Source organism: Rutidosis leptorrhynchoides, chromosome 9, assembly GCF_046630445.1.
Source record: "Rutidosis leptorrhynchoides isolate AG116_Rl617_1_P2 chromosome 9, CSIRO_AGI_Rlap_v1, whole genome shotgun sequence".
Lineage (NCBI taxonomy): Eukaryota > Viridiplantae > Streptophyta > Magnoliopsida > Asterales > Asteraceae > Rutidosis > Rutidosis leptorrhynchoides.
The window spans coordinates 72,352,556-72,376,416 of NC_092341.1; the positions used below are offsets into that span (position 1 = coordinate 72,352,556).

Consider the following 23,861-nt stretch of genomic DNA (forward strand, 5'->3'; position numbering starts at 1 on the left):
GTACGAGATAAATCCTTCTCATGGTTAGGATAAATCTGACCACTTGGCGACCCTGTTTGATGCTGAGGTCCGTGGATTTCCTACTGATTTTAGAGATGACTTTTCTAGATTTTTTGTCAACCTACAGCTGGTCTGGACGACAACTTCCTGAGCTAAATCAAGAAGCGCGTTTCTTTTTCGGAAGACTTTACTTCCTTTTAATGATGGAATTGATTCATCGTGTAGATCCATCTTTTCTTTTCTTTCATCGGGTAAAATAGTTAATTTAGTCCAAAACAAAAGCACCTGCAATAAACTTTACAAAAACATGTGATAGATAGTTTTTAATTGAATAACTTGGCACATTCTCCCCACACTTAGTTTCTTTCTTTGCCTTTTTATTCTCCTTTATTCCATTTTAAATGAATTCAAGCGTTTTTGGTTGTTTCTCAATTTATGTCCTTTTCGAGGTAACGATAATTTCGGTATTAACACCTAGTTTTCATCGTTCATAAATATGTATAAACATGATTTTGACTTCATTTAGTTGAAAATTTTTCAAATTTTCACAAAATTTGGCAAATAAACCAAGTGTAAACCCGAGAGAATTTATAACCCTTCCCCACACTTGAGATCATGCAATGCCCTCATTTGCATGAAATCAGACTCTAATTATAAATTCATGAGGGTGATTAGTGTAGAAAAGTGATTGAAAATACCCAGTTTGTAATTATAAAGCTCGTCGAATGATAGATGGCGCGGCTCATCGTTCATTCCTTCTTGTTTTATCACACATATTTTTCTTCAAAAACGGTTGCTTTTCTGAACTGTTTGCTAATCTTTAAAAATGCGTCTTTTACCCTAATTTATTATGCATGTTTATTAACGAGTTATGCACTAACCTGAACCCCTAATTTAACGTTAAGTGGGGTTAAACTTCCCCACACTTAGCTGACGACATGTGAAGTCGGTAGAATAAGTTCCACTAATTAGAGTAGTGAGCCAGTTATTTACATCTCGGTTGGTGTATAATATATCAATGGGTTTAAAGTTTAGACTCGCCCGATTGTTACTACTTAATTCTTTTTTAAGTGTAGCTTTTAGTAAATGGATATATCTCTTTTCTGGTTCTTGGTCAAATGGATCGATATACACCGACATACATACTATAGGGTGGACAATTCCTAACAGTTCCTTCCGTTTATTCTCGGGATCAAAGTTTTCACCTCTATTACCCAATTGGGTGAAATTCGAGGTGTCAATATCTATTACAGCTTGTAGTTCATCTTTGGTAGATAACTCGTGTCATAACCCGTCCTTAACCATAAGAACGAGTTAGATAACGTATGATTTCATTGCGAGGTATTGACCTCTATATGCGACATTTTTAAAAGAACAACTGCATTTATTTTACATTACAAACCATAACTCTTATTTTAATACAAGCTTTAGACAATAAAAAGATGATTATCGTTTAGCGATAATCTTAGACTTACAAACTTTACATGTGATGATAACAATACGATTTCTAGCATATTTTACATTACAAATCCTCCGATATGCAGTTTTATTTTTGACACAAATATGCATACTCAAGATCTTGTTTAAATTCAACATGTTGCAGCGGAAGCTTCTAATTATCACCTGAGAATAGACATGTTTAAAACGTCAACATAAAGTTGGTGAGATATAGGTTTAATGCCGGCAGCAATATATATATATAGACCACAAGATTTCATATATAAACATTTTAATAAAAATATTCTAAGTGGTTGAGCACTTGGTAACCATACTTAAAATTTAATCACGTCGCATATTCCCTTTATTATGAAATCTTAGTACACCGTACCAAGTGTAGTCACGAAACGAAGTACTGTGCAACCGTTGAATACTGGTCGTCCAGTCCGGTTGGGGTTGTCAGGCCCGATAGATCTATCAACAGGATTCGCGTTTACAATACCGCTGTAAATAGTAGTTACCAAGCTACAGGGAAGTATGCCAGTGGTACAACTCAACGTAGAATATATTTTTCAGTTACTTGTGTCCATATCGTAAAACATAAAATACATGTATTCTCATCCCGAAATATTTAGAGTTTAAAAGTGGGACTATATACTCACTTTCGTCTTGAAGATATGTAATTTTGACTTGGTCTCCGATTGATATCACGAACCTATCCATATATAATATATCAATATATTTTCATTTTAAACAATCGTCACGTATATATACTTATAATACTTTTAATGTCTTCTTAGTCCGTAGTTAGCAATTCAATTTTAATGGTTCATATTTAGGTGTTTAATAAATAAATAAAACCCCCATCGAAATAAATGAAACCCCATCGTATTCGTATTGGTCGGGATTAATCTTGACCCACGGTACCGTGTTGTCAAATGACGTGTTGCGTACATAAAGTACCGGTGTTGTCAAATGACGTGTTGCGTACGTACATGAGGTCTTATGATTAATCTTCTCGTGTTGTTTACGGGTGATCCTGAAATATATAAAATTAAATTATGAGTACATATATATAAAATATCATGTTATTTTAGAAAGATGTGATTTATTTAATTTTTCTCCAATTATTTTCGTGGCTAAACTAGTTTTGGATATCCGATTTTGTTTTGGTCATAATTTCTTCGTTACAACTCCGTTTTCGTTGGTTCAACTTGCCACTTCCTTGGATCGAGTCCTTCTTTAAGAATATGAACTGCAAATACCTTAGTTTGTATTCGAAATCACAGGTCATAAGTATTTATGTCAAATAACGTTACGTATGGTTATCGTTTTGAAAACTTAAGTTAGTAGTTTCAAAATATACTTATAACTTATTGTTATTAATACAAAATGAGGTATTAAAACATCCTTAGATCATGTTAAGTATGTATATATACATATATATACACAAACGTATAATTATCATATATTATATAGTTCGTGATATCATCGGTCAAACTAGACGGTCAAAAGTTGTGTAAAACTCTTTTCGAAAACATAAATCTCAACAATTTGGATTGCTTATCATGTTGGTAAGGTTTAATTTATGTAAATATTAATCTTATAAGTATAGAACGATCGAAAAAAATGCGGGTCATTACAACTCGTCTATTGAAAATATTGGGTTGGAAGGTTGTGGAATGGTGAATTTCGGGATCGAAGTAAATTCTTCTTCATTAACGGTACTTATTGGTCTCACCATTTTTGTTTCGGGGGTAAAATTTTCAACGTTATCGTTTTCCCAAGAGTACCAATTTGTCACCCTTACTTCTTCTTTATCCATTGATGGATCGATGATTTCGTCGGTAGAGGCTAATGTGTCAATATGTTGTGAAATTGGTAAGACTGAATAAAAAGTATCATCGGGATAGTTGGTAATTTCGGAGCTCTCGAATTCATCAAAATTCGATGATATGAGATTTTCTTGCACAATACTCCTCAGGTCAACAGGTGTGTAGTCTGATAGAGTTTCAACTTGCCAGTTTACAAACTCTCTCATTTGTTCATTTTGAGCATTGAGTTCTTCGAGTTTGATTTTCATATTGTCTAATAAATTTTCAGACACGTAATTTTCCTCGTCTACTGGTTGTTGAGTTTGGATATATTCCTGGGAATAATCCCAATTTGAATTGTATTCTTCATAATCATGCCATTCAGGTTTCGTGGGTGCGTAATTTTTCATAGGAACGTAATAATAACATTCCCATGTTGAGTGATAATCTCCACAGATTTCACAACCAGTTATTGTTTCGTCATTCGTGATCCAAGATTGACCGAACGAATTGTCATCAACACTCGTTTGAGAGTATTGATTTAATTGATTTTGGATATCAAAAAGAGTTTCCATAGCCTTGTTTTCAAAATTTTCCATTTTATTGCGATGGCCAAATTTTAGCTACAATGTGGTGCATTTACTAATTATCCTATTAGTTATAAAAATAGAAAAACTTATATAAGTTGTCCAATTAATAGACTTTTCTGCTTTTGCCCACGTTTCGAATAGCCAAAAGACGCAGCAGGGAGCCAGAACCCTTTAAATCGGAAGCTCACAACTCAGCCACTAACAAATCCAACTATTACTACGAAGCAGAAAATTGTCAACGTCCATTAATTTAACCACTTAAATAATTTTTCTTTCTGTTTGAGATATTAGATAAGAAATAGAGAAGATTTCTAAGTCCTAAAAACTAAAGCGTCGAGAAATAAGAAAGAAAAAGAATGCGCGTCGAAAAACGTCGAAAAATAAAAATAAGAAAATAGCGCGTCGTAACTTAAAAAGGAATTAAAAACTAAGAATTAAAAGTTGCGTCTAAAAATATTAAAGCTTAAAAGAAAAACTATATCCCAAATGGTAATAACTTAAAAAGGTACTAAAATATAAAAACGGCGTCGCAAAATTCTAAAGCACCTAAATCTTAGTCTAAAGAAAAAGCACTTAAGGGATTTTACGGCAAAGCCTAAAAATCTAGAAGTAAAAATAACTATGGCAAAAACTAAGTTTAAAACTAAATATGAGCTAAAAATACAAATATTACGCTAAAACGATTAAAAAGGGACAAAATATAAAAATATACAAAAAGTTGTAAAAAGTACAATTTTTATAAAAATATTATTTTTATATTATTTATTTATTAAAACTATTAATTTTACATATAATAAAACTAATTAAAATTTAAAATACAATTTAATTAAAAAAACTTAAACTAATTATAATAATTAAACTAATTAGGGTTTATTAATAATAATAATAATAAAATCCGTAATTAATGTGAAATTAGGGTTCTGTCACGTATGTCAGAGTGTCTCCGCGAGTCGCGGTATTTCAAGCAGCAAACCCCGCGAGTCGCGGGGTTCCAAAATTCAACTCTGGTACAGTTTTTAATTCGACGTGTTTTTTTTTTCGTTTTAAAATCTAAATATTTATATAATAAAAACTTATATTTAAAAACTAAAATAAAAATAGAACTATTTTATAATTTTATAAATAAAAATCGTAAAACTAGATTTATATATATATTTTATTTTTTTTTATTTTTTTCGGTTTTTTTTATTTGATATTGTTTTTCTAAAAATATATTTATACAAATATATATTAAAAATATAGCGTTTCGCCAAGTTCCCCGGCAGCGGCGCCAAAAACTTGATGTCGTGCGAGGTGTACGTGAAATACTAAATATTTTTACTACGAAATGCGTTACAAATTACACAAGTTTTAATTATTTATTTACAGATGAGATATACCTAAACCTTGCTACAACACTATAGGCAGTGTACCTAATCGTAGAGTAGTATAGTTTTTAGTAAGTCCGGTTCGTTCCACAGGGAGCGGGCTTATTGCACACTATATTTTTAAACAACTATATTTGTACAAAATATATATAATTATATATAATAATATATAAAAGGGGGTTTACCGTTTAATGACCGGTTTGTCGATTTATATTTTAAGCGAAGCGTATAGTAAATGACGATATTTAAATAACAATATAAAATAAATAACAATAATTAAAATGACAATAAATAAAAGTACGAAGAAAAATGAAATAAAATATATTATGCTTATTTAAACTTCCGTAACCATGATGTTTGACGTTTTGATTTTAATTTATTGTCCTGGGCTAATTGTCCTTTGTCCTGGATGTATTTGAAACCTATCTGGTTTTTGTCCATAATAGTTCATCGGTCATAATTATAAACTGCTCGGCAAATTTAACCTTATACCCGAAGTCAAATATTCCAACTAACTGGGGATTCAAACTGTAACAAGGTCTTAATACTTTGCTTAATGAATACACCAGGTTATCGACTGTGTGTAAACCAAGGTTTTAATACTTTGTTAACAATTACACCAATTACCCTTGAATGTAATCCACCCCTGTTTTAATGAGTCCATTGACTATTAATCCATCCCCGTGTCCGGTCAAATGAACAATAATTCGTACTTATAAATATCCCGCCCATCGTGTCCGATTAAGCGTATGTGGTTATATATAGATACTTCAAATCATAACCATTATATTAAATTAACGAGGTATCGTTAATTTAATATAAAGCCCATTAATAGCCCATAGTCTAATTTCCACAAGTGTCGTTCTTTTGTCCAAACCTCAATTATGGTACAAAACCCAATTACCCCGTCTTTAATATTTAGTCCAACATCATGATTACTTTGGCTCAAATAAGCATAATAATAACTTAAGTACGAGACATTAATTTAAAAAGGAGAACATAGCTTACATTGATTATTTATCGCGTAGTGTTACACGGACAGAGCTCCGACTTTAAAAACCCGTAAAAATAACTTTTACATAACCCAAACTAATCTAATATAACACTAATCTATACTATATATACATATATATATTTATTTATATTATACTAGGGAGTATTATTATTATTATATATATTTTACTCGCAGAATTCGTGACCTTTTATAGGAGTTTTGATTTCTGACAGCTCCGCGAGTCGTGGAGTTTTTAGCATTCAAACTCCGCGAGTCGCGGAGTTTGAAAATCCAGCTCAGGATCATTTGTCTCATAGCTTGTCGACATAATTTTTAAATATATATAATATATAAATAATTTATATAATTATTTAAATATTATATTATATTCTTGTGCATAGTTGACTTGTAATTTTTGGTCCGTTGCGTCGGGCGTTGATAGTTGACTCATGTCCCGATTCCGGATTTTCGAACGTCCTTGCGTACAATTTAATATCTTGTACTTTGCGTTTTGTAACTTGTACTCTTGTCATTTTTAGACGTTTTTCATCAATAAATTGAACCTTTTGAATTGTATCTTGAACACTTGAGCTTTTTGGACGTTTGTGTCTTCAAATCTTCGTTTTCGCCTTTTGTCTTCGCACTTATTTATTTAAACAATTACAATGAAAATATAATACAATTACATATGAAAACCTATTATTTAGGATGGATATTGCTATGAAATATATGTTCCTTTTTAGCCTTATCACCTGCCAGTATGAAAAATGGCCTGCCAAACGGTCAGATCAAACAAGCTCGATAAACGGCTTGCCTTAGCAAACGGCCTCCAAAAACGGCCTGCCAGCCGTTTGCAGGCAAAAATCTTCCTTATTTAAAGGGTATTTGTCATTCATTCCAACACACACTTCAATTTACTTCTTTCTCTCTCTTGTACAATATTAGTCATACTCTCAAGGCCTTCGAATCCGTGCGGGAAACCTAGTACCCGGAAAAGAACACCGAAGATTGTATTAGGAGCGGTCTGGAGTCTTGAAGTTGTCACTTTTGTATTCGGAACTCGTTTAATCTACTGGTACTTCTATCCTTTATCTTTATATAATGTCTTCTATCATTATGTTATGTGATATTGTTTCCATGATTAGCGAGTAGTTATCTTTAGTGTATGCTATGATGTAAGCAGTTATAATGCCGAATTAATATTATGGTTTATGTATGCTGTTGAAATGCTTTCCGATTATGCTTTAAACTCAATCTCTTTTCCAACTAATAGAACGTAATTATTGGCTCTGTTATTGGGAAGTCGCGAACCCCGATTCAGAGTACACTATCTGTGTCACCCCTTGGTAAGAGAAGTTTATCGGGTACAACGTAAGATCGACTGAGGCACACCGGTTGTAGTAAGTCTATCAAGCTTTGGATTTCGACTAAGGACTCTTTCGTAGTGAAACATCTGACTAAACCCTTAGTACATTGTCGGTCTCAGACCATGCTAGTGTAGTCACCAAGCATATAAACTTCGTACGTGCACGCTGAAGCACAACGGTTATTGTAAGTTGTACCTCTGCTAAGTAAGGCCATGGAACCCGGTCAGTGTTGATCAGTACACTGCACCATAACGCGGTCTCAAGCATTGCACCCTGCTTGAGGGATTCTTAGTTAATTAAGGAACTATTTTTTTAGACACATAAAGGATTGGACCGTTAGGATAACTGAACGTGTTCATGGAAGTCAGCTTGACTTGGTCATGGTGTTCTTTATGGTTGAACTCTTTTTAAGGGTCTAACTATCTTTTAAAAACCAATCATTAATGAAGGCATTGAAATACATCACGTCTCTCGGATATGGTAAACCATGTATTCTATTATACTTAAAAAAGTTTAGACCATTGTGGAATGTTAATACGTCACCCAACTGAGTCGCTCAATTGGATGAGCCGTCTGAACGTGTATGCCTGTAGTCAGACTGCACGGGTGTCGGGGGTAAGGGACGTTGCTGTATATTCAGAATCTTCAAGCCTAACGCAGTACCCAGTGACATGCCTTATGACAGGGGTGTTTAGGACCAGTGTAATAAATACAAGGCCTCTGCCTATTCATGAGCCAGCATTCCATAATCTCGGCAGAATAACTGATGAGGTCATAGTATGCACTCACTTTAACCTTATCTAAATTACGAATTTTATCGCATTTACTTTATCTGTCTTATAAATTAGAAAATCCCAAAATTAAGTAACCACCACTCCTTCCTAACTATCTTAGGCTTAAATATAGGTTCGATTCTACTGATATCTCAAAAATACGACTCTAGGTCATACTTCTCTTACTCATACTAAGGAGTAGTACGATTTAGGCCCCGCTAAATATATAAATTTAAAACAGTACCTTCCCCCTGGGTGGCTGATCCTGGTGCGCTACGGCCCGACGACACCGCACGAATAAAAACCGTCCGTTTCGGCCATATCAATATGCAACATTACTTAGAGACACGGTAGCAAGAAATATAACAAAATTTATAGTACATATCTAAGAATGAAATTGTAGCCGATCATTTGAGAAAGTCATGCCTACAGAGATATGTTTATGTGACATGTCACCTGTCAGGGGATGCGTAGAAAGATTGTACTATTTTCTCAACACATTTAGTGTTTTAATATACATGAGAATGTGTTTGTCAAACCCTATATATCGGTCCCTAATGTATGCTCGGGTTAGTGTTTTATGACTAAGGTTTTATGTGTTTATAATGGTGGAGACAAGGTAATTTTGTGGATTTTATGTATATCAAGTATTGAATAAGAATGCGCGAAAACAAGATAAAAGATTCTGAAAAACGACTCCTGTGAGTTGTTACGAAAATGTTCATAACTCAGTCATACGACCTCCGTTTGAGGTGAATCAAATTGCCAAGAGTCCTTATTTAGAAATCTACAACTTTGATATTTTTATGTGAACTTAATTACGCCACCCTTGGCGTAAATTAGGCCATTGATACTTTTAAAATTTCGACAGTCTACTTGGTGGCGTATTATTACGCCCAATATTACGCCTTTGCATTTTTATGGCATAAATTACGCCAGAATGGCCATAAATTATGCCCGGGTCATGACACATGAGTTTTGGAAGGCCGAATTTTATAGGATTTTTACTTAGGAGACAAGATACTTGATTCCTATATAAACTAAACCCCCAGCCACGAATTGGGGGACCTCCCAAGTCAGTTTTTGAGCTCCAAACACAAATCCTAACATCAAATTCTTAATTGTTTCAAGGATCAAAGGTGTGTTTTTCATGTTTCATCACTCAACCATCGTGTTCATCATCACCAACATGCTCGGATAAGTTTCTTATTTATTCCTTCTATTGAACAATTATGTATTCACGATTTCATTCAAGTATTATTATGATTCATGATTTGTGCTGATAAAGTCTTTGAATTTATGAATGATTGAATTATTCAAGTTATCGTTTAATGTAAATTTATCAATTTATCAATTGTAATTATTGTAAGACTTATTATTGTGAGTTCATAATTTGTTCTAAATTCACTTAGTGTTAATTTAGTTAGGGATAAGCACAAGTTATATAATTTACATGAAAGTGCCAAAGATAATATATTTGATAAATAGAAGAACTTATGTTTATGCGAGTTAGATGAAAACTTGATAAAGCTTAATACTTGTTTGAATGAATTGAATCAATTGAGATTAGAACGGGATAAAGATTTTTACCTATTGATTACAACCAGTCACTTTTAATTACTTGGTTTAGTTTTTTCTTAAACCTTTCACATGCGTGATCAACTCCATTACTTTAGTAGTGAATGGTGAAGTAGTACATTGTTAGTATATCGTCTAAGTGACAATTGAGCACAAACTTAAAATATTTAATGTTACCATTGTAACATTTACAATAATATGTGAATTACGTAAGTTTAACATTACGTGTCTTTAATATCTAGATGTGAGTTCTTGTGAGGAAAATGAGTTTTTATGAGTTATTGAGTGAACTCGAGTTTGAATATTGAGTATATTTAAACTATCATGTGTGCAACATTGATTTAAAGACATACATCCATTATGAGTAATGTTGCAGCATGTGATTCATAACAACTGTGATCAAGGAGACCAATTAGGGAAATAAAAGTATCGATCTCTACTTTTATGTTATGTGAATCCCTTAAGGTATTATTAACCTCAATTAATGCCCTTATGATTTTTTTTTCTTGTCTCTTGAGGCTTAGTTTGATGTTTAATATCTTAAGGCGATGCTTAAGGGTTATGAGTGACTCGACCTGGCATGACGTTCTTAGAAAAGCAATTCGGGTTAAAGCTAAAAGATTCCAAGAGAAAGAAAGAGCATTTGAAGTTCACATTAATTTGTATTCACATACCGGCTACTTATCCTGTATCACAGACAAGTCAGTGATAAATGATAATTGGGAACACAATATGGTTTGATAAGCTAAACTGAGATCATGTGAGTTATTAATGTGATTAATGATCTAAGATATTGCATACTAAATCCATTTTTATCATATTATTTGGGACGCTATATATTCCTAATAGATGTATAACACGTGTGCTCTCAAAGCATGATAGTTCCACGATCTATTTTTTCAGTATGACATGTTTACAAATTACACGATTGTTCTATTTGGAAATAATACGTATGTAAAGTCAGTTTGTGTGTCAGTGGGAGATGTTGAAACGTGGATCCGGTTTGACCCGTATCCAATCCGCCCAAAAACTGCCTTTATAGCTAATAAAGTGTATTCATGATGTTAGTAATTATGTATTATTAAATAATCATTAGATTAGTTGTTAATGAGATATGAGTATCCATTATGTTGTTATGGTAACTTTTGACTAACCATGGTGGTTAACATTAGATCACTATAGGTATGTTTAACAAAACTAGCTGGAAGCTGGTAGTTGAAAGCTGGTAGCTGGAACCTTTTAGATATATTTAGGTGTTTGGTGAAGTAGTCGGAGCTGTTAAAATAATGGCAAAATGACAAAAATAGATACGAAAAAAAAAATTAATGCTAGATAAATATATAATAATTTAATGAAAAAGTATGATATCGAATAATATTTGCTAAATATCATCATTTTAGTTTTAATAAAAACCATTCACTAACAAACATTCAAGAACAAATGAATATAATAATACTAAAGCATTAGTGGTGTGTATTTCAAATTAAATTAGCAATATAGTTACGCGCTACTGTATCTCGTAATGTTACATACTCAGTTTGTTTGTGTACATGTATCATGTAACTTTTACTCTTATTAATAACTAGAAATTAGGCCCGACCCGCTTCGCTGGGCCAAAGTGCCTTGTTGCTAGTGGGATGGTTATCGTTCTACAAAACTATATGTTTTTCATTAAAATATTGTGTACTATGTTTATAAAAATAACAAAAAAAACTTGCTAAACCTACCGAATCTGCATAATTTAAATTTTTCTTAATTTTAGTCAAATCCACATGGTTTAGTTGTTAGCACAAAAGAATAATTGTTAAACAAAAGTAAATAATACGGAGTAATTGTTATGTACAATTCACTTATACACATTAACAACCTTTAATACTATCGTTTAAAAAAATTAAAAAAGAATTTATAATTATAAAAATAAAAAAATTGAAACTACAAATGAATTAATATGTTATATCCTTTTTATAATATTAAATTTATTTAGCTATATTGTTTATATATTTAAATTAAATTAATGTTTATTATCAAAAGAAATAAAAATATTATAGATCCATGACTCAAATTAGAAAATAGCAATTTAGTCATGGCTGCCACCCTTTTAAGCCAATGATGGGCCTTCAAAATTGCCTTTTTATTAATCCTTGACAGTTGACAGTTGAAACAAACCTTTTATTAAAATTATATAATGGTGAAAAAATAACTTAAAGAAGCTACGGTAAATAGTTTGGTTCTAAATCACGTTGACGATTGGTACATATAATAATAAAAATAATTATACTATATTAATAATAACAATATATAAGTAATAATTATAAGAATTATAATTATCAATCATATTATATTATATTGTTATAATAAAAAAATACAGAAGTAAAGCATTAGTGTTTTACGTCTAAAAAAACCCCAATAGTACTCAAACCTGAATAGGTCTATACAATTTTCAAAGGCTGCCAACAATATTTGACCAAGGTTTAGTAAAGCGACATTTTGTATAAAACGTAAAACGGCAATTCAGTCCTTTGGCTGATATATATTAGGAGAATATTATTTTGCTTTAAAAGATAAATATAATATATATATTATTACTACAAACTGTACATAATATACAAATGAGCATGAGTGGAGGCTATATCATTAGGTAGCCATGTTACCATGTACATAATATATTTAGACCATTTGTATCGGATCAACGAAACACCGTCATTTGCTGAGGTGGAGGAGAAGAAACGCCAGATTCCGGTGTAGTGGTGCGTCACTTGCCGGCGTTTCTTCGGCGTTAGTTCGAAAGAGACCGGAAGAGAAACACATGTTTCTTCCACGTGTGACGATATGATTGGATGGCGATCTTAACTGTTTGAAAAGTTTTGGTGACTGTTGCATATTAAAAAAAAAGTCAGATTAATATTTCCATATATATATATATATATATATATATATATATATATATATATATATATATATCAATACATTTTTAATCATAATACACACAATCTCAACTACAAACACTCTATATTTCAACTTATCTTACAAATATATATATATATATATATATATATATATATATATATATATATATATATATATCAATACATTTTTAATCATAATACACACAATCTCAACTACAAACACTCTATATTTCAACTTATCTTACAAATATATATATATATATATATATATATATATATATATATATATATATATATATGTCTAACACTCCAAACACTCCACGAAATCAAGATGATGAATTCGAGAACACTCGTCCTATATCAAATCTATTAGTTTTCGGGCATCCAAATACTCCCGGATCATCATCCCGAGCTATCCATACACCTAGTCCACAAAATTTGGCCAACGTTCATCGTAATTTATTCGGCTTAAATCAACCGTTGCCGCCGTTAGATTATGAACAACAACAACAACAACAATGGGCCTTTTATCAACAACACCGAATGTATCAATCCTATCCATTGGAAGACCCGGAAGGCGTGGTACGTCTACCAAATCTAAATAAGTATGTTCATAGCAAGATGGCGGATTACAACTTCCCTTCCGATGAGATCCACAAAGAAAGCCTAACCGAAAATGAGAGAGAAAATCAATCGTCTACATATGTGTTTTTTTAAGCTTTCACTAAAGCTTCATCTTGAAGATGATGAAGAGGATCTTTGTTGCAATCTTTTAAGAAACTTCAGGGGCCAATCCTGTATTTTTGACTAAGGGAGAGTTTAACAAAAGTTAAGGCATGGACTAATTTGGGACGTTATTTAGCATTTAAGGATGATTTATGCAGTTTTGTTAACATATGGACGATTTGGGCAAAAAATCATAAACACGGGGACGATTTGGGCAATTTTGTCATTACAATATAATTAAAAAGTAAAAAAAAAATGACCCTAATTGTGACAAATAAAACAAAATTGAGACTAGCGCATCCAGTTGACGTTGTTTAAATTGTAGTGTGGACTTACTTTAGAGTCGGTCAACTCATGTATCGTAGGTTTTTCTCTATCAAACTGTTATCTTCAACGAAAGATATTTTTCTATAATTTCTTTAGTTTATTTGTTTATTAATCATGTAACGCATATGGATTCTGTTTTGATAATTGTTTTGTGTTTAACGCTTCCACTTTGTTTGGCTTATAATATTGTCTCATATTATAATTGCTATGCAAAAATGTTTTCAAAAACCTATAATCACCAACAATTACTCGAGAAGTGAGTACTTTTACCCTAATATACGAGATACATGATTAATACGTGATCGTTTTCAAAACCTGTCATGGCCACCATAAGACATATAAGCTTATTAGTGGTACAAATACATACGTAGTAACTAATTGTAAAAACTCGAAAAGGTAAAGTGGTTAAACGGTAAGTTGGCCAATGGGGCTTTGCCTCATTGGTCACCATGTTAACATGGTGTTCGAGGAGACCAGGGTTCGAGTCTCGGGGGGGGGGGGGATTTTCGTGAATTAACTCTAACCACTAACATTGCCTTTCAAAAAAAAAAAAAAAAAAAAAAAAAAAAAAAAAAAAAAAAAAAAAAAACGGTAAGTTGTGACCGACTTGGTATTTTTGGTGGTTTAGTTAGACTAAATTTTTAGTAGTGGTTATGCTTTGAATTTTGTAGTTTGGGTTTGTTTATTATTCATGTTGCTAAAGGCTCGGGTTTAGTGAGCTTTTGCTCTTTGGTTAGCGGATGAGTTTGTTTACTGTTTTCGAGTCTTGTTGCATTTGGGTGGTCGTTGCATCTTTGTTCGTCATTTTCATTAATTGATGAAAATGTTAAGTTATAATGTTATCGTTATTTTAACAAAACAATATATATATATATATTACATAACTACCAATTATATCCTTATATGTGATGGAATATTTAATTTTTGTTCTTATATGTTATTTTATATTTTCAATCTTTAACTAATTTACCAAACAATTATAAATTGTAAGAAATGATTCTAATTCAAAAAAATAATGCAAGATCTAACTAGTTATAGCTTACAGTGTAAACTTCAACGCTTTTTTTTCCAAGCATGTACACAATTACTATTTTTGATACACATCTTGTTATATTTTTTTTTTTCCTGAAACGCAAAAATTTTATAAATTATATAAAACTTAGCAAGAAGCTAGTAAATACGACGATTTCAAAAAATAAAACAACCAACATCACAAAACTCCACATACCACGACACCATAAAAAAATAAACCTGAATCCACCTAACCGCAACAAAATTCAGCACAAGGGGTGTGTTAGTTTAACAAGCTCCGGTTAGTTTCGTTTAGTAGACATCAAAACAGAGCTTATAAAAACCATAAGCTCTTAAATATAAACTTCTCAAAGTAGCACATGAAAAAAAAATAAAACTTATAAATTGAAAAATAAGTTTCAACTAGTATACCAAAGTACCAAACACATAAAAATATAATAAGCTCTAGCTACTCTCTAGCTCTAGCCCTTAAGCTCTAGTTTCACTAGCTACAAGCTTCATGATCAACTAGTTTAATTTAATACCACTCCCAATGGGCCCCGTTCTCAAGCTTCCTCAACTCTGCCCTCGAGGGCGCCGTTGGCATTCACTCCGCCCTCAAGCTTCCTCAAACTTCCTCAAGAGCTCCGCCCTGCCTCATTTCTTCCCCAGGAAACTTTGAGGACGGTTGTTTTCTCTCTCTCTCTGCTTTATTCACTTGTACCATACCATTAACAACTTGTACATTAATTAATTAATTAATTTTGTGGGTATGTGATGTGGATGAAGTATGTAGTGGGTATGTGATGGGGAGGAAGTGAAAAATAGATGGAGAGAGAAAGCTGGTGTGGCGGTGTGTCCTGAGGAGGAAGTGCGTCATGGTTGAGAGTGGTCTAAACACACTCAAACTAATACAGCTGAGAAGTACGAATGAAATTATAGTATTATACCCAAAAGGCCAGAATGCACAAATTAAGTCATCATCGGCCAATACAAAAATTTTAAATACAAACCTTCTAATAGTCCAAAATCCGAGTTCTGGTCCGGGTTCGGGTTCGGGTTCGGGTCCGGGTCCGGAATATTCATTGTCTTCAAACACCATCAAACAGTTTGATACGCCTCGATGGCAATGATCACCCGATCCAATGGATATCCATCCGATCCACCCGCTTCGTGATGGATATGGATGAACCTAAATGGATATGGATACGGATATGGATGAACATAAATGGATATGGATATGGGTATGGATGAAAAGTTTCATCCATGGATATATCCATTAAAACCCGAAATACATATACAAATGCATAAATATAGATTTATGCTTACATATTTACTATTAAAAATGCATTTAGCGTTAGAATTTAATTTTGCTTTCAACTTTATAATGAAATAACTATGATATTACAATAAAATATGTATATGTAATAAAAAAAACATACAAATTACATATTTAAAATTTTCATTATCTACTTATAATAGTAAATTCAATAAATTGTGTTATATTTTCGACAAATATTATACATTCTTGTCGATAAATATTAATTATATCATGTTATATTTAATTTTACTATACTACGTATTTGTTTTCATCGCATATTAGGAAATATTATAACTTTTTTTAGAATCCAACGGATATCCATTAACCCGGTTAATCCGGTGGATATGGATATGGATGGATGAACTGAAATTAAACGGATATGGATGTGGATATGGATGAACAAAACCTAAATGGATATGAATATGAATACGGCATCACCCGATCCATATCCGATTCATTGTCATCCCTTATAGTTAGTTTGTGGGCCCACATGTATTCCAACAAGGACATACCTCGCTCGCAAGTAGTATATATATCTCCCCTCAACCTCACCACCACATACCACTACATTCATCCCTCTTGTGATCCTCACTCATATCAGTGTCCGATCTACATAACTCACACTCAATGGCGGAACCTGGTGGCCCGACCATCACTCAAAAAATACAAGGATGGTTTCCGGAGAAGGTACAATTGCACATAGCCATGTTGGCTTTGCAATTTGGATACGCCGGTTTTCATGTAGTCTCTCGAGCCGCCCTTAATATGGGCATTTCCAAGATTGTCTTCCCTGTTTATCGCAACATCCTCGCCTTCATCCTTCTCCTCCCTTTCGCTTACTTTCTTGAAAAGTTTGTTTTCTCACAAAATATTTAATTATGATTAATACATATTAAAATATTTAACCGTCTCAATATAGCCTAATATTCGTAGGTCATGAGATAACCCAGTTAGATCGCGTACATGAGAGTAAAAATATACTCTCATTTTCGGAGTAGCTGAATAGATAAAACTGTTTGTTTAGCTTCATTTTGAAAAGTTATGAAATGAAGTCTTACTTAACAATTATTTTTCATCAGGAAGGAGCGGCCACCGATCAATCTCAACTTTCTGATCCAGTTCTTCTTCCTTGCCATTGTCGGGTATTAATTATTGCAGTTTATGATTCAATAAGAAAATGTTTATTGTAATATGCAAAAACATAACAATATTGTTTTAGAGTTAATATTCTGTCAAAAAAAAAATTCTGTTAAATTGGCGCCAGGATTACTGCAAACCAAGGGTTCTACTTGTTGGGTTTAGACAACACATCACCAACGTTTGCCTCCGCCATTCAAAACTCGGTCCCTGCCATCACATTTCTAATGGCTCTCATTCTACGGTTAGTTTCCAATCCCAATTATTTATCAATGACAGTTAAAATCTAGGGGCGTCTTTTTGGGCGTGCAAGATAAACCATTTAACAGGGTTCGAAACTTAGAAAGCTAAGGGACTGAAATCAATAAAAAGAACAATTATATATACTTGTTTTGCTATCGATCCAGATAGGGCAAAAAGAATCTATAGCCGAAATTTTTTCTTCTTATACAATAGTCATTTTGATTGAGAGATCAAGAATATAAAAATAACTTATTTTGATATTTATAATGATAATGATAACCTTTTATTACTATGCTCCTTATATATGTTTTCAAATTTTTACATTTATAAGAATCTATTTTTATATCTCACTTATAATTTATTGAGACGACACCGTTAAATTCTAAGTAAATTTTGTGATTAATAGTAATCTTAATAGTGATAATAAAATATAATATAATATTTACTATTGAATTGATTTACTACCAATTTCAGGATAGAAAAGGTGAGACTAGACAGAAAAGATGGCATATCAAAGGTGGCAGGAACTATATTCTGCATAGCAGGAGCATCAGTGATCACTCTTTACAAAGGACCAACGATATACAGCCCGTCTCCTTCGTTAAACAAAGTGCGTGAAATGGCGCCGGTGTTGCAGTCTTTGGGAGACGCCAACGGCAAAAGCTGGACGTTAGGGTGTTTGTTTTTAATCGGGCATTGTTTGTCGTGGTCCGGGTGGTTAGTATTGCAAGCTCCCGTGTTGAAGAAGTATCCCGCTCGGCTTTCGTTCACTTCGTACCAATGTTTCTTTGGAATACTACAGTTTATAGTGTTGGCTGCGTTTATGGAGCGCGATTTGAATGCTTGGCTTATTCATACCGGCTCAGAGCTCTTTAGCGTGTTTTATGCTGTAAGTTGATATATATCTTTTTTTAAACGAAAATAAATAGATCTTTAGACAGACAACAGAATACAGAATACATGTTACATAGTTGGTATATATCTATCTTGTGCCTTTATTGTCTCTCTAATTTATTGGGGCAATGATCAAAAACTATCACGAAATTAAATAAGCTAGTTAAGCCGCTTATGAAGAGAGCTCAACAACAAGCATATTATTTTACCTAATTTAAAAGGATTAAAATTAAGTCATGTTTACCAAAATATACCAAAGACAAAGTTACATCATTGGCCGTCTCGTTAATGTTTGTCTAAAATTTCATGAATAAACCTAAAATATTTTTTGACATGAATGAACTTAATGTTTGAAAATGTTGCGTTATTGGTCCCTGAATGTAACAGACGTTATTTTAATATCTGTGTGTAGGGAGTAGTAGCATCAGGAATAGCATTTGCAGTACAAATATGGTGCATTGACAAAGGTGGTCCGGTTTTTGTCGCCCTGTATCAACCGGTTCAAACACTCGTTGTTGCACTCATGGCTTCTGTTGCTTTAGGCGAAGAGTTCTATTTAGGAGGGTAAGTCGTTATCACGACATCAATCAGCTTTTGTTAATGTCGTAAGTTATGACGCTACTCTCCAAAAAACGTGAACGGCTACTTAATAATATGTTTGTTTGAATGATGCAGGATTATAGGAGCGGTGTTAATCATAACAGGACTGTATTGCGTGTTATGGGGAAAGAATGAAGAGAGGAAGTTTTTGTTACAAAAGCAACCAGCATCGATCAAATCATCGACCATCGTGCAACCTTTGTTGTCTCAATCGAACGAAAATGTTTGATAAACATGTGTGTGACCTTTTTGGAAAATGGAAGTTATTTATGGCTTTATTATGTTGGAATGGAAAAGAAATTTAAAGCATGATGTGTTTTAGAAAAGTATCCTTGTAGTTGAGATGTTGTTTGTTTAATTTGTTCATGAATGATGATAAACTTCACTTTCACTTTAAAAAAAGTAGAGGGGAGAAAAGCCAAAAATGTTATGATTATTAAGCCATGATCAGCTAACTAGATATAAATAAGTGGGATTTTATTATTTACACCAAGGACTTTCACAAAAATGCATTGATTAAACCGACTAATTTTTGATTATAAATGTCTATTGTTATGAATTTATAATTATAGTATAGAGTATATATGAAAACTTAAACTTAAACTATTTAAAGTAACTCTTGTGCCTTTAGAACACAACGCAAGAGTTGGATAATCCTAGAACACACGGAGTAATAAATAATAATAATAATTAATTAAGTGTGAAGAATTGGAGATTGGAGATGTTAACTATGATAGATAATATTGACTAGAGAGTATTAGTCATGAGTTAGTGAAAGATGGTGATGCATGATGTAACAGCCAAAAAATTATGTTAATCACATGACCACTTCCTATCCTTTACTACTCTTTCAATAACTTCTTCCTTCCACATAGTAACAACCCCTATCACAAACCCATAATTAAACACCATATATCATAATAACTTAATAATACCTACAAGGCTACAAAGCTTTTCACAGTCCGCTAGGTAGTGCTCTAATAGGAAGCGGTCTCTAAATTTTTTTTTTTTTTTCGAAAGGTAAATTTTATAAGAAACTCGAAGGGGCCAAGCTAGAAGCCCAGTCCAAATACACGACATAGCCCAGTTACAAAAGGGATTCTGGAGCTATGGAAAGCCTCGAATGTTGCTGAGGCCGCAACTATTAAACAAAATTCATATTATACAAAACGCTATTTAAACACAAAACTTGATAGGATTAGTCAACCATTCTAGCCATTCTATTTTCTCTTTTTTGAAGCGAGAAGCAATCCACTCGAAAGATTTTAGTTGTATTTCCATTAAAGCCGTCGATGTAATCCAACTCTTGTTAGAGAAAACTTTTTGGTTGCGGTTCCTCCAAATTAGATACGCACATGTCCACTCCGTTGCTTGCCAAATACGAGTACCCGAAGGAGATAAGTTGCGAATGCATTTACCACGAAAAGCCTCGTTTGAACTTAGATTAGAAACCGGACCTAAATTCCACCATTTATAAAGCCGCTCCCAAATATCCATCGTTAACCGACAAAAGATCATGGAGTGGTCAATTGATTCGATGTCGTCATCACATAAAGGGCATCTAACGGAGTCTAGATCGATACCTCTTTTGTCGAGTTCGGTAAGAACCGGAATCCTCATATTTAAAACCCTCCACATGAAGACTTCAACTTTCAAAGGCACAAGATTGTGTCGCGTTGTTGCTTGACGAGTTCTACCATCTTGTAACAGAATATCATCAATAATTCTCGATAATTTACTTGTAGAAAAGATACCGTTTGATGCTAGCTTCCATTGCCACGAATCCACCAACTTGTCTAGTTTCGGATACGAATTGATTAGAGAGGTAAGTTCCTGTAGCTCACCGCTTGCTCTACCAAATGGATCCCTCGACCAGCTCCAGTTTGCCTGCCATACACTTCCTGCCCAAGAGATTATGTCATTCACCAAAGCATCCTGATTTGTTTCCAATCGATATAGCCGCCCGAATACAGTCTTTAACGGTTTGTCGCCTAGCCAAGGATCGAACCAGAAAGCTGTGTCAACACCATTCCCGATTTGCTTGAGGAAAGAATTGCTGAAATTTATCCCCAATTTCTCTATGTCATGACCTGGACGTAGTATATTACACCAAACGCCACTCCCCTCTTGTGATCGATTAAGACACGAGGGAAGAAGAAGCTCGTTAGAACCATAGATACTTTTTAAAATTTTGACCCAAAGTGAGTTTGGCTCCGTTTTCACTCGCCAAATCCACTTTCCCAAGAGTGCAAGATTTTTAGCACGAAGAGAACCAATGTTTAGACCTCCTTCACCGAAGGGTAAAAGAGAATCCGCCCATTTGATCCAAATTAATTTTTTACTCTCACCCGACCCGCCCCAAAAGAAATTTCTACGTATACTCTCAAGGCGTTTAATCACACACAAAGGAGCTCGAAAGAGGGAGAAATAATAAAGCGGTAAACTACTAAGAACCGATTTAACTAGCGTTAACCTTCCACCAAACGAAACCGTCTTTTATTTTCAAGTCCCGATTCTTTTATTGAACATTTCCACCACCGGATACCAATTCTCAACACGGTTCATATTCCGACCAATTTCCAAGATATGTAAACGGGAAGTCACCGACTTTGCAACTAAACCGTCGGGCCATATATTCAATTTCGTTGGATGGAACCCCTAGCCCGAAGAGATGACTCTTATGAAAGTTAATTTTCAATTCCGATGCTTTCTCGAAACAACTTAGAAGCTTCATGAGGTTACAAATATTTTGCCTGCTCCATTCCCCAAGAAAAATTGTATCGTCCGCATATTGGAGATTCGACACCAAGATTTTATCCGCACCTATTTCAACCCCTTTAAACAAGGAACCACTGATTGCTTTTTTAGTTAAGAGATTCAAACCTTCCGCCGCGATAATAAAGAGGAACGGTGACAAAGGGTCGCCTTGTCGGACCCCTCTTTCGATGGAGAATTCGTTTGTGGGGGAACCGTTCACGAGGATAGAAAGAGAGCTCGAATTAAGACAAGCGTGTATCCATCTTCTCTATCTCTCGCCAAAACCCATTCTCTTCATCATTTCAAACAAAAAATCCCAACTTAGGCTATCAAAAGCCTTTTCAAAGTCGACTTCGAAGATAAGACTTTTCTTCTTATTTTTTTTGAGGAAGTCAATAGCCTCGTTAGCGATAAGAGCACCATCAAGTATATATCTCCCCTTTATAAAAGCATTTTGCTCAATACCGATGAGGTTGGGGATCACCTTCCTGATACGATTTGAGAGGACCTTTGCGAGTATTTTATAATAACTTCCTATTAAACTAATAGGACGAAATTCATTTAATTCCAAGGGGTCCGATGATTTTGGAACAAGTGTAATAAAAGACGCGTTACACCCGTTCGATATTTCACATTTGTCCCAAAACCAATTCAAGGCCTTGACAAGATAGTCTTTAAATAACCCCCAATGCATTTTGTAGAAGCTAAATTTGAACCCGTCCGGAACCGGAGCTTTCGAAGCGCTACACTCGTTGATAGCATCAAGAATCTCCGCCTCTGTAATTTTTTTTTCAATATCAGTAGCTTGTTGCGGTGTGAGCTGGGTGATAGGCGTATCACTTTGGACAGTTTCTGCTTTTAACCTCAGTGTGTTCGAATTTTGGCGTCTAAACAGCTTCTGATAGTGCTCGAATGTTGCGTTTTTGATTTCAAACGGATCCTCGCACCAAACTCCATTGATGTTCAAGCCACGAATGTTGCGTTTCGAGTACCTTCGCTTTATAATCGAGTGAAAATAGTTTGTGTTTTCATCCCCTTTCAAGTAGTCCATTTTGTGACGACCCAAAAATTTCCGACCAAATTTAAACTTAATCTTTATATGTTTCTGACACAATAAGCAAAGTTGGTTAAACTGAATCTTAATTTTTTTTGAACTGATTTAATAGAATCATCTGACCTTTGACAATTCCCGACGATTCACGAACCGTTGTGTGTAAATAAATATGTATGTATGTATGTGTGTGTGTATATATATATATATATATATATATATATATATATATATATATATATATATATATATAAGTGTATATAATATTTTAAATTAATAAAATACACTTTAAACAATTTGAAATTAAGAATGTAATGTCAATATATTATTTGAAATTTCAAATTAGAATATAAATGATATATCAATATTAATAAATATTACTTCCATTATTAATATTGAGATCAGTATTATTAATATTATTAATTTAATACATAATATACAAATATGAGATTTGATAGGCATACATTGTTATATCAATATTATTAGTATTACTATTAGTTAGAATATTAAGAGTATCATTATCATATTTATATTTATTAATAAGATTAATTAAAATCTATAAAGGTAAATATATAAATATAAGAGATATAAAATTATAATATTTGATATATATAAATTGTTATATTATTATTGTTATTAATATTATTATAATTAGTATTATTATATTATAATTAGTGCTAATATTATTAGTATTATTAATTGCATTATGAATAATACTAGTATCACCATTTTTTTTTTGTTAACATCATTTTTATTATCTATTATTATTATTTATTATTATTAATATAATTATTATTATTACTATATTTATTAGTTATTAATATTAAATATATAAAATATAAAAATCAAGAAATTAGTACGATTTTGTTACATGTAGCAATCAAACTGTTTTAAATTATGGTTTCTGTCTCCAATCTAATATACATAGCAGGAATTAATTCAACAAGCGTACAAATTCGGTTATAAAT

At 33.0% G+C, this 23,861-nt stretch overlaps 2 protein-coding genes across 2 annotated transcripts; one reads left to right on the forward strand and one right to left on the reverse strand.

Moving 5' to 3' along the window:
* Nucleotides 1-16,785: 16,785 nt before the first annotated feature.
* Nucleotides 16,786-19,411, forward strand: LOC139866196 (protein WALLS ARE THIN 1-like). The gene is made up of 6 exons (XM_071854349.1): nucleotides 16,786-17,062; nucleotides 17,291-17,353; nucleotides 17,476-17,592; nucleotides 18,066-18,480; nucleotides 18,898-19,049; nucleotides 19,161-19,411. The coding sequence occupies exons 1-6, from the start codon at nucleotides 16,839-16,841 to the stop codon at nucleotides 19,312-19,314; spliced, it is 1,125 nt and encodes a 374-aa protein (XP_071710450.1). The 5' UTR covers nucleotides 16,786-16,838; the 3' UTR covers nucleotides 19,315-19,411.
* An 850-nt stretch (nucleotides 19,412-20,261) lies between these two features.
* Nucleotides 20,262-22,893, reverse strand: LOC139868155 (uncharacterized). Its single transcript, XM_071856488.1, has 2 exons — nucleotides 22,151-22,893; nucleotides 20,262-21,558 (listed from the first exon to the last, which is right to left on the reverse strand). The coding sequence occupies exons 1-2, from the start codon at nucleotides 22,891-22,893 to the stop codon at nucleotides 20,262-20,264; spliced, it is 2,040 nt and encodes a 679-aa protein (XP_071712589.1).
* Nucleotides 22,894-23,861: the final 968 nt, after the last annotated feature.